General features: G+C 42.0%; 1 protein-coding gene across 1 annotated transcript in view; it reads left to right on the forward strand.

The window, feature by feature from the left end:
* The window catches only part of LOC139277100 (calcium-responsive transactivator-like), a 56,679-nt gene that overhangs the window by 31,200 nt on the left and 8,106 nt on the right, over window positions 1-17,373 (forward strand). The window contains exons 6-9 of the mRNA XM_070895114.1: window positions 1,344-1,508; window positions 4,486-4,587; window positions 6,564-6,656; window positions 10,207-10,326. Coding sequence (XP_070751215.1) covers window positions 1,344-1,508; window positions 4,486-4,587; window positions 6,564-6,656; window positions 10,207-10,326 — 480 coding nt within the window. The remainder of the gene's footprint in view (window positions 1-1,343; window positions 1,509-4,485; window positions 4,588-6,563; window positions 6,657-10,206; window positions 10,327-17,373) is intronic.

Consider the following 17,373-nt stretch of genomic DNA (forward strand, 5'->3'; position numbering starts at 1 on the left):
AAAGCAGCTTAGTGGTTGAGCCCAAAGGGATCCTAATTTTGATACAGTATGTAAACACTTAAACATATAATCTAATTTACCTTTTTTTTAAATTCAATGCAAAATATGTTGCAGTGCCTTTACACTTAATCTTCTGATGTATAAACAAAATAGTTGCAAACACCTCTGGCTCAGAGGGTACAGTGTGATACTAGGCTATCCAAATCAATAAGCCCTCCGTCGGGTTTATACTGAGTTGGCTGCCACAAGTATCGTTTGGTGTTGGTGGATTAGGGAAATTAGCGGGGTTGGGGGTTTAGGCAGAAACAGCCAAGATTCCTGCTGCTAATTGCTATCCGGTTAAATATTGCACCTTTGTGGACATTCAGTGAGGACAGGAGGGCGTTGAGCTTTTGATGCCCCAGTTAATCCATTTTATGGTGCCTCCTGTTCGATGCTCCCTGTGAGCTGTGCTTTGTTCTGCGCAGCCTGTTTCTTTTAATGCGCCGTCCCTTTAAATTTCTGCGCATGTAAGGTATTTACACTGTAAAAGCCAGTGAGCGACCTTGCAGAATACTGCGTGGTTGTGCGTGTGCACACCTTAGCGGGAACATGGCCCCTATCTAGGATAATGCAAGAACAGCCATTTGAGTTAAACACCAGAGGCTTACCAGTGAGAATGGAACTAAGTCTCATATGAGCCATGGCCTTCGGGAGAGGAAAGGGGGTGAAGAGAAAATGCATTCTACAGTGGTGTGAGCAGAGAGTTACGTCGTTGATGCTCGCTCATGTTGCAACTGTGAAGTTGGGAGAGAAAAGCTCTGCACGCTCAACACACACGTGTGGCCTGCCATTGTCCGGCCTTCAACTGCACATTGAAAGTCTAATGATTGAAAGCCGCTGATGAGCTGGTCGACTCTTTTAAATTATCCAAGTGTGAATGGCATTGCAGCAGGCTGGCAGTACTTGATATTCACTTAGGTTTTTTTTGGCAGGACTTTGCACCAGCTGCTATTATACAGGAGCTAATGCATGTTCTCACCTTGTTCAAATTTAGTGGTTGTATTCCTTTTTAATGGATGTTAATGCATTCAACTTCAGTAAACTTTAAATGGAGCCAAGCCAGGATTAAATAATGCAGTTCAGGCATCTCTGTTTGGCATGGGTTTCACTATTTTGACCACTGAAGAAAATATCTGATTTGCTAATGTAATCTGCTGATTCTATTAGAATGTACCTCATTGGCTGGGAAATGCTTGGACGCCCTGAGTGCGTGCAATGTGCCATGCAAGTTCATTCGTTCTTGAGCACTATGCAAAATTATTATTTTTTAGCAGAATTGCTCATTTCAGGTTATTTTTCAGTTCCCATGATGCATCAGCAAGCTGCAACCTCACATTACAATACACCACAAGGAGGTGGCCAACATTACCAAGGGCAGTCAACCATGGGGATGATGGGACAGAGTAACCAAGGCAACAACATAATGGGGCAAAGGCCAATGGGCCCTTATAGGTCATCGCAACAAGGTAGGATTTGCATAGTGTCACAATTTGTATACAGCTTAACACTATTTTTGGACTGCTTTTTCCCAGTTCTGTATATTGTAACTTTTTTTTGATTCTGCTCTTTAATAAATAGAGTAAGTTGCTGTTCAGGAAATTCTGTTGTCTTCAGCAGGATATGTTAATGAAGAGGATGCATATAGTAGGCCATTACATATACACGGCAACTGTCCTTGTATCAGTATTATAATTTAAATGTTATCCATTTCAATAGAGAAAAAGCTTCAAAGAGCAATAGTACAGAAAGTTGTGATTTTCAGCATTAACTTTGTACTAGCTGATCTGTGGGATTTTCATGGGTTGTAACGTTTAACTGTGCAGACTCATTTAGATAGAATTTCCACTCACTTTGTTTAACCATCCTTTTAGACTCCTGTTCTATATCTCTATTTATACTCTTGTCGTCAATGTCCTCCCTTACTTTATTCTTTCCTATGCTCTTTTCCTGTTTTGTTTGTTATGTCTTGAATAAAGAGTCAGACTAGATACTGCAAGCTCAAAGTAAGTGTGACCGTAGTCCTTTATTACAGATCTGAATGCCTCTCCAGCCTGTGAGGCCTCCTTATAAACAGGTGCTCCCAAGGGATTGTGGGATCCCTTGACACTCCAGGGGATAAGCCCTCTGGTGGTTAGACATAGTATTTACAGGTTTACATACATAACAGTTTATATCAAGACTGGTTACGTTTCTTGTAGATCCTTCCCCTCATCTTACTAGTTTAACACCTTTGCCACCTCCCTATTTACTCTTTCTGCTAGGACACGGATCCCATCCTGGTTCAGGTAGAGCCCGTCTCATTGGTACAGCTCCTTCCTGTCCCAGAACTGGTGTTAGTGTCCCATGAAAATGAACCCCTCTTTCCCACACCAGCCCTTTAGCCATGTGTTAATTCTTTTGATTTGTTTGCTTCTATGCCAATTTGCGCACAGCTCGGGCAATAATCCAGAGATTATTATCCTCGAGGTCCTGCTTTTTAATTTAGAGCCTAACTCCTGATACTGTTTCAGCAGGACCTCCTCCCTGTTCCTACCTATATCTTTGTTCCAACATGGACCACGGCAACTGGATTTACCTCTTCCCTTTCCAAGTTCCTCTCCAGCTGCTGTGAGATATCCCTTACCCTGGCAACACACTCTTTGGGATTCTCATTCTTGGCTGCAGAGGACACTATCTATCCCTCTAATTATAGAGCCTCCTATCACTACCACATTTCTATTCTATGCTTACCCCCTCTTGGACAGCCTTCTGAGCCATGGTGCCTTGGTCTGTATTGTGGCTGTCCTCCCTGCAGTCTTTCTCCTTGTCCTCACAGGTAGCGAGTACATCGTACCTGTTGGATAGGATCAGTGTCTGCGGGCCCTCCTTCTCAACCTCCTAAATCCCCACTTCCCGGGATTATCTGTAGGTTCGAAGAAATAACTATTTATTTCCTTAAGATTGTTGGGTTGTAATTTATTGGTGAATTATACAGAGTATGATGTCTAGAGTGTGACAGAAGCGATTAAAACTTTTTTGCTGTGTTTAAATTTCACTTTGTTGTTGGACTCTCATCTCATTGGGTTCATTTTTGGAGGAAAAAAGAAACTTGGATCTTATTTGCAGACTTCCTTGTGCACTAACTTTGCAATTTTGGTTTGTGGAGTGGTTCTCTTGATGCATGGACCAAACATCAGTCATGTTGCAACCTCTTTTATAATTTTGTTGGAAATCACTAAAAGTTAGGACACAGGTTAGCAAGGCCATTTTCTTTTTAAAAAAGCAAACAAAGCACTCGGGTTTATTTCTAGAGGTATATAATTGAAAAGTAGGGAAGTTATGCTGAACAGTATTGAACCTTGGTAAGAACACTGTGCAGTTCTGGTCGCCATATTATAAAAAGGATATAGAGGCACTGGAGAGGGTGCAGAGAAGATTTACAAGGATGATACCAGAAATGCGAGGGTGTACATATCAGGAAAGGATGAACAGGCTGGGTCTCTTTTCTCTTGGGAAAAAAAGAAGGCTGAGGGGTGACCTAATAAAGGTCTTTAAAATTATGAAAGGTTTTGATAGAGTGGATACAGAGAGAATGTTTTCACATGTGGGGCAGAGCATAACTAGCGGCCATCAATATAAAATAGTCACCAAGAAACCTAATAGGGAATTCAAAAGAAACTTCTTTACCCAGAGAGTGGTGAGAATGTGGAACTTGCTACCACAGGGAGTGGTTGAGGCGAATAGTATAGATGCATTTAAGGGGAAGCTAGACAAGCATATGAGGGAGAAGGGAATAGAGGGTTATGCTGATAAATTTAGATGAGGAAAGACGAGAGGAGGTTCAAACGGAGCATAAACACTGGCATGGACTGGTTGAGCCGAATGGCCTATTTCTGTGCCATATATCCTGTGTAATCCACCTCGAGTCTCGTCGCCGAGCGCGCGGCAGACCAGTCCCACCCACCCCTTCCCTCAACGACTATCTGCCCCACCTGTGACAGAGACTGTGGCTCTCGTATTGGACTGTACAGCCACCTAAGAACTACTTTTAAGAGTGGAAGCAAGTCTTCCTCGACTCCAAGGGACTGCCTATAATGATGATGATATAAGTTACTAGGCCTCCGACTGTGAAATCTAACACTGTTATAACCTGTGCCATGGACAATCCATTTGATATTCTGTTGGCTAATGCTTTGTTTATTACTATGCTGGATATTGCTAATGCTGTGCTTGGTATCAGTTTTACCACAATAACTCAACTTTTAGTCAGTGCCAAATGCTATTTCAGTATAAATATTTTAAGTTTATTTTTCATTCTGCTAAGAGGAGAATATTCCATGAACTTCAATATACATGGATACATTTTTTTTCAGTAAACAAAGCTGAATAGATTGTCTAGGTACAGAAGATGGCTTTAAAAACAAAAAATTGACACCCTGGTTGCTGTTTCTTCTCTCCTTGTAGGTTCTTCTCAGCAATACATTGGACAGGAAGATTACTATGGTGAGCAATATGGACATGGCCAAGGACCCACAGATTCCATTAATCAACAATATTACCCTGATGGTACTTCTTTTTTCCCTTAGACTGCTAGTCATATTTGTAATGTGAAATATTTATCTAACTGGATAAAGGTATTTAGCTACCAATAAATCAGTTCCTCTGCAATCTGCTAACTGGAGTATATGGAAAAAGCATAGTTCTAATGGACTGAGATTTTTATTTTTCTAAAGAGTTTTCTAATCTTAATGTTGCTTTGTAATATTTGTGTTGCCAATATTATGAAAATCAAAATATTTTATGTACAAATTTTAGAGAATATTTTATTACAGTAACAAACTTATCCAATTTTTTTCTGTAAAATTTTGTATGCAGAACAAAATAGATCCCCTTTATTTTCATATTCTTGATATGAATATTGTAGCATGTGCCATGCAAGTCTTTTTACCAAACGGTGTTCTCCTCAAAATTGCTGCCTCTGTCCTCGAGCCTACTTCTTTATTTAAGGCTGCCTCCCTGAAAGCCATTGCTACCTGCATAAAATCTGCTAATAAACTAAAATAGCTAAAAAAAAAAAGCGAGGTGCAATTTTAAAAATAATTTTGTAGCATGCTCCAGGTGATAAGGTCACAGAGGTCATATTGCTTCCCGCTCAATGTTGACTGCATGGTATCAACTATGCAACCAAGACCACTTCTGGAATGGGTCCAGCATTGTTGATATCTGAGATGTGACCTGTAATGATATCCAATGACATCCAATATTTCTTCTTAATCATAGAATGATACAGCACAGAAGGAGGCCATTTGGCCCATCATGCCTGTGCTGGACCTTTTGAAGGAGCGATCCAATTAGCTCCACTCCCCTGGCTTTCCCTATAGCCCTTCAAATTTTTCAAGTATTTATCCAATACCCTTTTGAAAGTTATTATTAAATCTGCTTCCACCACCCTTCAGGCAGTGCATTCCAGATCATCATAACTCGCTGCGTAATTTTTTCCCCCTGACTTCACCTGTGGTTCTTTTGCCAATTTCCTTAAATCTTTGTCCTCTGGTTACTGACCCTTCTGCCACTGGAAACCATTTCTCCTTATTTTCTGTATCAAACTCCTTTGTGATTTTGAGCACCTCCTATCAAATCTTTGCTTAACCTTTTCTGCTTCACTGAAGTCTCTCATCCCTGGTACCATTCTAGTACTCCTCCACCCCCTCTCTAAGGCCTTGACATCCTTCCTAAAGTGTGGTGCCCAAAATTGGCCACAGTACTCCTGCTGGGGCCTAACCAGTGTTTTCTAAAGGTTAGCATTACTTCCTTACTTTTGTACTCTATGCCTCTGTTTATAAAGCCAAGGATCCCGCATGGCCCTTGAACAGCCTTCTCAACTTGTCGTGCCACCTTCAAAGACTTATGTGCATACACCCCCAGGTCTTTCCGATCCTGCACCCCCTTTAAAATTGTATCATTTAGTTTACATTACCTCTCTTCATTCTTCCTACCAAACTGAATCACTTCACACTTCTCGGTGTTAAATTTCATTTGTCATGTGTCTGCCCATTTCAGCAATCTGTCTGTCTTCCTGAAGCCTTTCACAATCCTCCTGTATACCCAAGTATGGATCACTAATCTATATCAAAAAGAGCAGTAGCTTGAATTTTAATTTCCTAAATTAAGGATGTGGTATTTAATGGGAATATTTATTTCTGTTCAGAGAGGAGGATAGCAATAAGTAACTCCTGACTTAATTGATTGTGGGATGTGCAGTCGGCATTTTACATGTTTGATGAGATCTCTTTGTGTAATTTATAAACATCAGATAGTAAACTCTAATCACTGTGCGCATGCAAGTTTATTATGAGCATAAAAGTCTTGAGACTATTTCAATGTGATTTGTGGTAATGTAATTTGATTTTTGCCTTCTGATTTTAGAAAGAAGATTTAGAATGCTGTTTTATTCAAAGACAAAAAAAATAATTTTCATAATGTAGCTCTGTTCAACAGTGTAAAATAATTTGTTTCATTTTGTCATGCAATATTTCCTCTAGGTCACAGTGAATATGCTTATCAGCAATCATCATACGCAGAACAAGGTTATGAGAGGTCGTTTGAGGAATCCTCACAGCATTACTATGAAGGAGGTAATATGAATGAATGTATATGATATTGCAGATAAATCACAAAGGGTGATCCACTACATCTATTGTACAAATGTATGACCACAACTCTAATAGTAGATTTAATGTATCACCTATATATTGGGGTTAACAGACTCGCCTTCATGCTACCAGCTCTGACTAAGATGACGCATTGGGGGACTGGACCTTTCTAATCTTTATGTCCCATGTCCATACCACACAATAGGCTGGATGTTTGGCTGTCTAATGCCTCAGTTAGAGGCCAGATGGGAGCATAAGAGGTTACCGACTCAGAGCGTGGCGTTTAGCACTTGACTGAAAATTCATTGAGGCTTATCGGGGATGCAAACCAGTAGCGCCTGGCTGTTGACGATCATTCCGATCATGACGTATTCCTGGTGCAATGCCCACGCTTGTGCCCCGGTCGGAAAATTGCGTACGGCCGCCTCATTTAGTGGCCGCCAAGAACAAACGTCTGGAAAGATAGGTTTGCGGGATCGTTAACTGGTGGCTACTTAGAGATGAGGAAGTGCTTCCCTCGGAGGTCACAGTCAGTGCAATGTTTACACACAGCACAGTGCGTGAGCCTCCGAGTTTGCAGCGGCAGACAGACATGTGAATTCAGCTTGAGAAAGTGATTTTGAAAAATTTAATGGGTGCCTTTAAGACTGCTTTTCCTGGGATCTGAATCGGAGTTCGGAGCATGCGCAACGACTAGGTTAAATTTAACGTTGCCATTTTCGTTAGCGCCCCCAACTCTGGTGTGCAACGGCTGATTTAGCGCCCCTGTCAGCTCTTTGACCGATTCCGATGAATTTCTGGGCAGAGGACGCAAACTTTTTCAAGGCGCTAAAATTACCGCTCCGCCTGGATTACCGCCCCAAATGAGTCACGAATTTCTTCCCCTCATGCATTTGAAAAGGAAAGTTTTTTTTTTAAGACCTTGTTTGTGAGGGGGACAGCAGAAAGATCAGCAACATGCAGGTACAGATTTGTACTTGTGGTTTTTCCCTCAAGCCAGAATTCTTGATGTCCTCATCTTCGGAGCACAGTGACAAGGTCTTCACCACAGGGAGAGAAGAAAGATCGAAGAAATGTTGCTCTTGTTTGCCTAGGAGCATCTGATTCACATCAGTATTGCACTAGATGCTGTGATGGGACTATAAGTTCTTTCTTAATGGATACGCTTTGGTGGGCCAAATAGCCGCCTTTATCTTCATCTATCTTAAATGAAGTTGCATGTTGATTTTATGTGGGTTTTGTGGCTAGTAGATCAACAACAACTTTCAATTTTTATTCATTCTCTGGATATAGGCGTTGCTGGCAAGACTGGCATTTATTGCCCATCCCCCCCAAAAAAGGACACAGTCAAAGAAGATATTAGGCGGGGTGACCTAAAGCTTGGTCAAAGAGGTGGGTTTTCAGGAGGGGAGAGACAGATGGTTTTAGGCAGGGATTTCCAAACCATGGCGCCTAGATGGCTGAAGGCATTGCGGCCAATGGTGGGGCAAAGAGAAAGGGAAGACACAAGGTTGGAGTCACAAATGAAGAGTTTGAGGAAGGGGGTTAAACAACTAGGTTAGGATATGGGCAGCAGAGTTTTGGATGAGGTGGTGAATGGGTGACCAGCCAGGAGACTATTAGAATAGTTGAAAAAAAAACAGAAAATGCTGGAAACACGCAGTAGAAACATAAAAAGATAGAAATTTACAGCGCAGAAGGAGGCCATTTCGGCCCATCGTGTCTGCGCCGGCCGACAAAGAGCCACACGGCCCTCTGTCAGCAGCCCAAAAGGTTATAAACCTGTGAACAAAGACGGAAAGGCAAAGCGCACTCAGCCCAACCAGTCCGCCTCACACAACCGCGACACCCATTATACTGAAACATTCTACACTCCACCCCAACTGGAAAAATGTGATCTCCTGGGAGAGGCAAAAACCAGATTAAAACCCAGGCCAATTTAGGGAGAAAGAAATCTGGGAAAATTCCTTTCCAATCCGTCCAGTAGATCACCCTGGCTGTATTCTATTCCCTGCAGTACTTACCATTATATCTGCACCGTTCAACAAAAGGTGATCCAGTCTAATCCCAATTATCAGCTCTAGGTCTGTAACCCTGCAGGGTGCTGCACTTAGGGTGCTGCACTTTAAGTGCCCATCCAACCATTTCTTAAAAGTGGTGAGGGTTTCTGCATCCACCATTCTCTCTTTCAGGCAGCGAATTCCAGATCCCCACAACCCTCTGCATAAAGAAGCCCCCCCACCCCCCCCTCTCAAATCCCCTCTAAACCTTCCACCAACCACCTTAAAACTATGCCCCCTCGTAGGTCAGGCAGCATCTGTGGAGAGAGAAAAACAGAGCTAACGTTTCTGGTCACTAACCTTTCATCCTGAAATATTCATTCCGTTTTTCAGTTTTCCAGCATCCTGCAATATTTTGCTTTTGTATTAGAATAGTTGAGTCTGCAGGTGTCACAGGCATGGATAAGGGTTTCATGGGTTGAGGTGCGGGTAGAGGTGGGGAATTGTTATGAAAGTGGAAGTAAGCAATCTTTGTGATGGACAGAATATTGGGTTGAAAGCTCAACTGGGTGTCGAATATGATGCTAAAGTTGCGAACAGTCTGGTTTGGCCTGAGACAGTAGTCAGTGAGTGATTGGCAAGAGTACAAAGTTCATGTCGGGCGCTAAAGACAGTTGGGGTGGTGGTGGTGGGGCGGGGGGGGAGCAGTGATGGAAAGGGAAAAGCAATTTTATTCGGCAGTTTAATTTTGCATGTTTTCTTAATTTGCTGATCTAACCTGGGCTTGCTAGATGTTGTGTTCATCCAGCTAGACAATAATAGAATAAAGACAACAGCAATGGGTCATAGCGAGCAGCAACTGAACTCTGAAAGGTCAAGCTCTTGCAGTGGGGGGGGGGGGGGGGGGGGTGGGGAGGGAAGGGAAGGGAAGGGGGATAGACACTAGTTGATTAAGTGGCATTGGAACACTGCCCTGTCATTTCTTGGACCTAAATCTGGACCTGGAATGGATTGAAGCCAGCCCAGACTAATAGGAGGAAGGTCTTTTGTGTATGCCAACTATTCAGGTGAAATGCATTTGAATATTTAATAGTCAGAGGTCCAAAGGATTGCCCAATACTCAATTCTAATGGACACTAAATTTTCAGTCCTACTCTGGGCATAAGAATGGCTGGTCTTCGAAAGTGGCACTAACGATTGTTGTTTTGAGGGTGGGTCAAGGAGTATTGGGTCTTTACATAGGAAACATCACTGCACATCTTGCCAGTGTCTTGCATGTCAATGAATGCTAAAAGTGATCCATTCCACAGCTGAGCCTGATGCTGTCCTTGCCTGACATGCACAGATGTACAATTTCCAGCAGGATCACTGGTAATCAGAAGCTGCAGTATCAACAATGTTGTACCACAGAATTTCTTTGGGCTTGGCTACAGAGAATGTCCTTAGTTGTTGCAGAATTTGAAGGGCCATGCATTAATTCTTTGATAGTAAGGACAATAGGTTTGACAGCCTATTTTGTCATTTATCTTCAGGAAACTCCCAGTACACCCAGCAGCAGACTGCTTACCAGCAAGGACCAACCCAGCAGCAGACTTATTCCCAGCAGCAATACCCCACCCAGCAGAGCTACCCAGGACAGCAACAAGGATATGGTGAGTGGGGGAAAAATGGCAACAATAAATTGTGAACATTTAATTTGTAGTATATGATGTGCTAGCTGACTTTTTTTTGTCATGCCATTGGGCCTGAACCGCAATAAAACTACGCAGATAGCTGATGATCTTGGATCCATGAAGACTCACGCTCCTGGGACTCAACACGTAGGCATACATAAAGGCCCACGTATCCTGGGGCGCATGCAGTTCGCAAGCGCCCCTGGGATCACATGGGTCGGCCCAACCAATGAGAAAGGGGATTCCCATTATGCTTATGGGGATTTAATTTACGTGCGGAAGCGTAATAGGAATCACCCAAAAAATAAATTTTTTCACAACAATGAAATTTAAAAAAATCATTACATGTTTAAAATGAATTCAAATACAATTTAATTAAACATTTAAAAGAAAAATTAAATTTTTTTGCAAATTAAATTTAAACATTTTTCAAGGGACCAAAAATAACACACTTATTTTACAGATTTTTGAATGTTAAAATGATTTAAAAAAATTATTTTAATATTTATTTTCACCAATACGCTGGTAAAAGAAGGCCTTGCGCCTGTTTTTGCCAGGCGTAAGCATTTCATAGACATTCGCTGGGCAAAAAGCCCAACTCTCTGCCAACGAATGTCCATTTCCCGGGGATGTGGAGGATCTGTCAGTAAGATTCTACTCCCCTGCCCTTTCCCCGTAGCCCTGTAATTTTGTTTCCCTTCTGATTTGATTTATGATATTATTCTTAAAGAATGGGGCATTTTAAGAGATTTTTGAGAAACTTAAAATTATTGGTTTGATTTGATGATAGTGATTCTTGTTAACCAGAACTTGTAAACCTACTGAATATGAGAGGAACTGTTCGAGCCATTATTGATGTGCAATTTCCAAATAAGCCTGTCACTTTTTACCAAGTCCAAAACCATATCATCGGCAGGGCAAGCCAGTGTGATCATGGCTCAAGACTTGACGTTTGCTTTACTGATGATGATGATAAATTCATGGAAAACCTTTTTATAATGCCTCTATCAGTAGATGAAGTGGTGGGAGGGGGTCATTCTTGTTTAGTTCACATTCTATAAATATATGGACATGCACTTGAAAACTGGACGGTCCAGTTCAAAGCCTGATGGGTGGCAACCTTATTTTCAGAGTTAATTTCAAAACCAATTCATTTTAGAATCTGAAAAATCTGTTGGAAATTCCGTACTGGTTTGAATGGGAGTTTTGAATAGTCAAAATTGAGATCCGTTTTAAAGGCAGGCGTATGTCTCTGACTATCGAATGACCTTGATGTACAAAGGGTACTAATTAGAAGCTGGAATAGTCCACGTGGGATGTTATCTGGATGCCTGTTCCTTTTTAAGTATATCCACCTACCATTCTCAGCCCATCCCTCAACCAAAAAGAGTTTCCCGTTTGTGATTGCACAACTGATGGCACTGTAAATGATTAAAAATCATTTTAGAAATCTGAAATAAAGAGAAAATGTTGGAAATACATTTGGTACATCAGCACCTGCAGAGAGGGTTAATGTTTCGGATATCGAGTCTGTAGACTCCTTTTAACAAAAGATATACCCCCGTGTGATTGTATATGAATAGCATCGGACTGCAAATCTTCACATCCATGGTGTGTATTCACTAGGTGGCGATTTTGGGAAAGCTGGTTTGAAAGGAGAAGTAAATTTAGAAATTGTGATTTCTCGAAACCCTGTCTCTACCTCCAAATCCAATTGGATTACTTTATGCTTCGTAAGAAATGACCCGTTCATTCGGTACATTACCATAAAGCATGTTTAATGACAAAATAGTACAGGTTTGTACCTTTCCAGTCTGGGACTTTTTAGTCCAGAAACATCCCTAATCCGGCATCAGTCCCGGCGTGGGTGGTGTCCATTGGGGGGGGAAAAAAATTGTAGCTCCACGTGTTAAATGTGCGTGTGATGCATTTTGGATGACAAATCTTGACAGCCTTGCCCTGGCCAGCTGGAGGTTTTACACACTGGCTGGTGCTGTGGTTTGACATGCGCTCCTTGCCTGATTGGCGCTGGGCATGCGCACACGCTTGGAAGGCTGCAGCTGCAGTGCCAGACTGAGCCGATATTTCTCTCCCTCCAGTCTTGGGGGCGGGGGGTTGTTTGTGTGTGTGTGTGTGTGTGTAGTGTCTTGGTGTGAGGAGGCTGCCACTTCCACCAATCAGGCTCTACTCGCGGCTTACACACGGACTGGTGCCCGGAGTAGGATCATGGGTAAGGGTCGGCATTTATCCTTGACATTATCCTCCACTTTATCTGTGATTTCTTTTTTTTTTGGTGTGCTTATGTATGTGTTTTTTTTTTTGAGGTGTTGGTGTTCATTGAGGTAAGCAGGCTGGGCAAGGGAAGGGAAGGGAAGGGCAGGCAGCTGACTGAGGGTTTTTAAAAAAAGGAGTGATTCTGAACGACTAAACGCTGTGCAGTCGGCTTCTGCACAGCGCATGAGCAGAACGTGTCCGGGTCGTTGTCAGCAGCGTTGTCACCAGTTGACTTCCCGTGGTTTGGAAAATTCTCTGCTCTGGCATCAGTCAGGTTCCAAGGGTGCCGGACCAGAGAGGTCCAACCTGTAACTACAACATTTGAAATAAACAGGTGTAGATCAACTAAAAAATTGCTGACTAGCCACAGGTGTGATTACAATTGGCCACATGCACTCATTTTAGTGGAAAACACCTTGCGTACACTCGCACAATATAGATAATTTACTTCACATGTATATTTAATTAATAAACATCTACCATAATTAAGTAACCAAGAAAAGCATTCGCAGCGATTTAAAAAAAAATAAATAAATAAATAAAAAAATTTGCCCGCTGTGCTTTTCATCTTGCCATTTTACCAACAAACACGCAGGTCAAAGTGCTGTGCACATGCATGTTGAGATCACATGCCCAATGACTGTGTCTATTACTCATTTTTTACTAATCAGAAATGCAATTAGCCACATCTAATTCCCAGTTACCTACATCTGGCCAGTGGCTAATATATTGTATAACGTGGCAATAGCTGTTAAATCCTAACCCGTCTTCTCTTTACAATAACTGGATGCCAAGAGGGGCAGCTACTGAGTCAGCGCAGTGTATAAGTCGGTAATCTCAGCATTTGTTTAGATTAAATTTGAGGTTTAGAATTGCTGAATTCAAATCATAATTATCAAATGGTATAATTTTGATTGGGCTACAATTTGTGACTATCTAAGGGTTAAAGGGTTTGCCTCTGGTATTTAATTGCTGTGCACAATCTGGGACTCTAATAGTATTGAAGGTGGTCTCCAATATCTTGGTCATTTTTCTTCAACGGAACGAAGCATGAGAACTTAAATAATTAGAAACAGGTTTTTTCTCTCTTTACATTTTTGGGCTGATCGACACCTGGAATCTTCTGGGAATTTGACTACTTTCATTTTCAGGTGCTCACTGTCAGCATGAAACTATATACAAAGGCTCTCTGCCTCAATGACATTACTCAGCCACAATCTCAGAACAGCACCTCCGATTACATAGGAACAGGAGGAGGCCATTTAGCCCTCGAGCCTGTTCTGCCATTCAGTGAGATAATGGCTATTTTGCGACCTGACACCATATACCTGACTTTGTCCCAAATCCCTTAATACCTTTGGTTAATAAAAAATCTCTCTCTCTCTCTCTCCTGATTTAAAATTATCAATTGATTTGGCATCAATTGCTGCTTGCAGAAGATAGTTCCAAACTTCTACCACCCTTTGTGTATAGAATTGCTTCCAAACTTCTGAAAGGTCTGGCACTAATTTTTAGACTCTGTCCCCTAATCCTAGACTCCCCAACCAGCAGAAATAGTGTTTCTCTATCGATCCTATTTGTTCCCCTTAATATCCTGAAAACTTTGATCTGATCACCCCTCTAAATTCTAGAGAATACAGCCCTAATTTGTGAAATCTCTCCTCGTAACTTAATCCTTAAAGTCCAGGTATCATTCCGGTAAACCTACGCTGCACTCCCTCCAAGGCCAATATATCCTTCCGAAGATGTGGTGCCCAGAACTGCTCACTGCATTCCAGGTGTGGTCTAACCAGGGCTTTGTACAGCTGCAGCATAACTTCTACCCCTTGTATTCTTGTCCTCTAGATATAAAGGCCAGCATTCCATTAGCTGCCTTGATTATTTTGTGTACCTGTTCATGACATTTTAACGATCTATGTACCTGGACTCTCAAGTCTCTTTGGACCTCCACTGTTTTTAGCTTTTCACCATTTACAAAGTACCCTGCTCTATCCTTTTTAGGTCCAAAGTGGATAACCTCACATTTGCCTGCATTGAAATCCTTTTGCCATAGTTTTGCCTATTCACTTAATCTATCAATTTGTAATTTTATGCTTTCATCTACACTGCCTACTATGCTGCCTATCTTTGTGTTATTGGCAAATTTGGATATGTGGCTTTCTATCCCATCTAAGTTGTTAATAAATGCAGTGAACAGTTGAGGCCCCAAACCAGATCCCAGCGGGATGCCACTAGTCACAGCCTGCCTATTAGAGCACCTCCCCAATATCCCTACTCTTTCTCCTGCCACTCAGCCAATTTTCTAACCAGGTCAATAATTTGCCTTTAATTCCATGGGCTTCAACGTTAGTTAACAGTCTCTTATTTAGAACTTTATCAAATGCCTTCAGAAGCGTACGTTCCCTAACCGGGATCCGTGATTTATTTTTCCATACCAGCTTCTGAGTGGGATTGCCAATCAGTGCTAGATTAGGGAGTGTTTTGTTCTGTCGGCCCAAGTCCTTTAGGAACTCGGTTTGCACAGGACCCTTATAACCAACATAGAGGAGGTTTTTAATCCAATAGGTTGGGATGGATTTAAACCCACATCTGAGGAGGAAGGCTAGTGTCTTGCTCACTGTGTCACCTAGTTCCTGAAAACTAGCTTTAACCACACATTCGGAGATCATTTTTTGAAAAAACTTTTTGTTTCCATTTAGAATGTAAATTTACTTAGGGCAACATGTTCTTAAATTCAGTCAGTTCTGTGATGTCCATGCTATTATAGGATCGGGTACTGTGATGGATGAAATAATGCATCTATTCCTGGATAATGTGCTGACTGGGAAACCGGGTCAGGCTGTGACATCTCTGTACCATACAGTGGTAGTGTATGCACCTGGCCCAAATCACAAGTAGTGCATCACCATTTTTTTTTTGTTTAGCAAGGGCAGCATTTATTGCCCATCCTTAGATGCCCTTGACAAGCTGGTGGTGAGCCACCATCTTGAACCGCTGCAGTCCATGTGGTGAAGGTGTTCCCACAGTGCAGTTAAGTTGGGAGTTCCAGGATTCTGACCCAGCGATGATGAAAGAACGGTGACATATTTCCAAGTCAGGATGGTGTGTGACTTGGAAGGGAACTTGGAGGTGATGGTGTTCCAATGCGCCTGCTGCCCTTGTCCTTCTAGATGGTAGAGGTCATGGTTTTGGGAGGTGCTGCTGAAGAAGTCTTGGTGAGTTGCTGCAGTGCATCTTGTAGATGATGCACACTGTGGCCACGGTGCGCCGGTGGCGGAGGGAATGAATGATGAAGGTGGTGGATGGGGTGCCGATCAAGCAGGCTGCTTTGTCCTGGATGGTGTTAGCTTCTTGAGTATTGCAGCTGCACCCATCCAGGCAAGTGGAGAGTATTCCATCACACTCCCGACTTGTGTCTTGGAGATGGTGGAGAGGCTTTGGGGAGTCAGGAGGTGAGCCACACACACAGTAGAAGTACCTTTCCCCGCTGCATGTTGCAAGTAATAGAATTGCTAGATATGGCTCTTCAGTTTTTTTTTAAAGCTCCTAGAGATTTCTAAAATTCTTGTTAGTTAATTCGCACAGAAAAGCAATTTAGGGAAAGGACTGAAGGCATGTTACTTTCAGGAATTTCCCACTTACAAGCTTTTTTTAAATCACTTTATTAAAAAAAAATACCCAATGTCCCCTCCATTCAAAAGGCAGGACACCGATCCCCACAGTAACAGAAATATAATCCTGTTGAATTTTTTAATGGCAAATGCTTGTTTTAAACCATGTTAATAAAATAGGTTCACAGTAAAAAAAAAAAATAATAATTGCTTGTTTAAAAAGATGAACAAATATATGTCTTTAAAACATACAATGGACCTGCAGTTCTGCCACCATTGTTAATACCAATTGTTTGTTTCTAGGAATTTCTGATTTGCAAAATTTTACAAAAAGGTGATAGATGTATTGAATGTTGGCTGTAATTCAAATCTAAAATTAACACACTGGGGTTTTCACACATTAAATTTGATTATTTTTGGCTGAAAAAGACCAAAATTGCTCTAAAACTGTATGGGATAAGAACATAAGAATTTGGAGCAGGAGTAGGTCAGTTAGCCCCTCGAGCCTGCTCCGTCATTTAATAAGATCATGGCTGATCTGATCTTGGGCTCCGCTCCACCTCCCTGCCCGTTTCCCATAACCCTTGACTCTCATCGTTCAAAAATCTGCCTATCTCCACCTTTAAATATATTCAATGACCCAGCCTCCACAGCTCTCTGCGGTAGAGAATTCCACAGATTTACGACTCTGAGAAGAAATTCCTCCTCAATGGCCTGCTCCTCCTATTTCTTATGGTCATGGTCACACGGAGGGAAGGGTGTCATACAGTCAACTAAAATTGGAATAGCGGAGTGTGCTTGTAAGGCGCTTGGAAGTTTTCAGTAATAGGGTCAAAGCTAATAATCTCTGGATTGTTACCTGAGCCACGTGCCACTTGGTGTAGGGATAAGTAGATTAGAAAGTTAAATGCATAGCTCAGAGTGGTATGGGAGGCAGGGATTTTGCTTCATGGGTTATTGGCGTCATTACGAGTGAAAGAGGGAGCTGTTCCATTGGGACGGGCTCCACTTGAACAGAGCTGGAACCAGTGTCCTGACGAATTGAATAACTAGGGCAGTAAACAGGGCTTTTAAACTAATGAAGGGAGGAGGAGGATTCAGGAAAGAGTAAATTTAAAAGCAGCAAGAGAAATGTCAAAGC

The sequence above is a fragment of the Pristiophorus japonicus genome, chromosome 12, assembly GCF_044704955.1.
Source record: "Pristiophorus japonicus isolate sPriJap1 chromosome 12, sPriJap1.hap1, whole genome shotgun sequence".
NCBI lineage: Eukaryota > Metazoa > Chordata > Chondrichthyes > Pristiophoridae > Pristiophorus > Pristiophorus japonicus.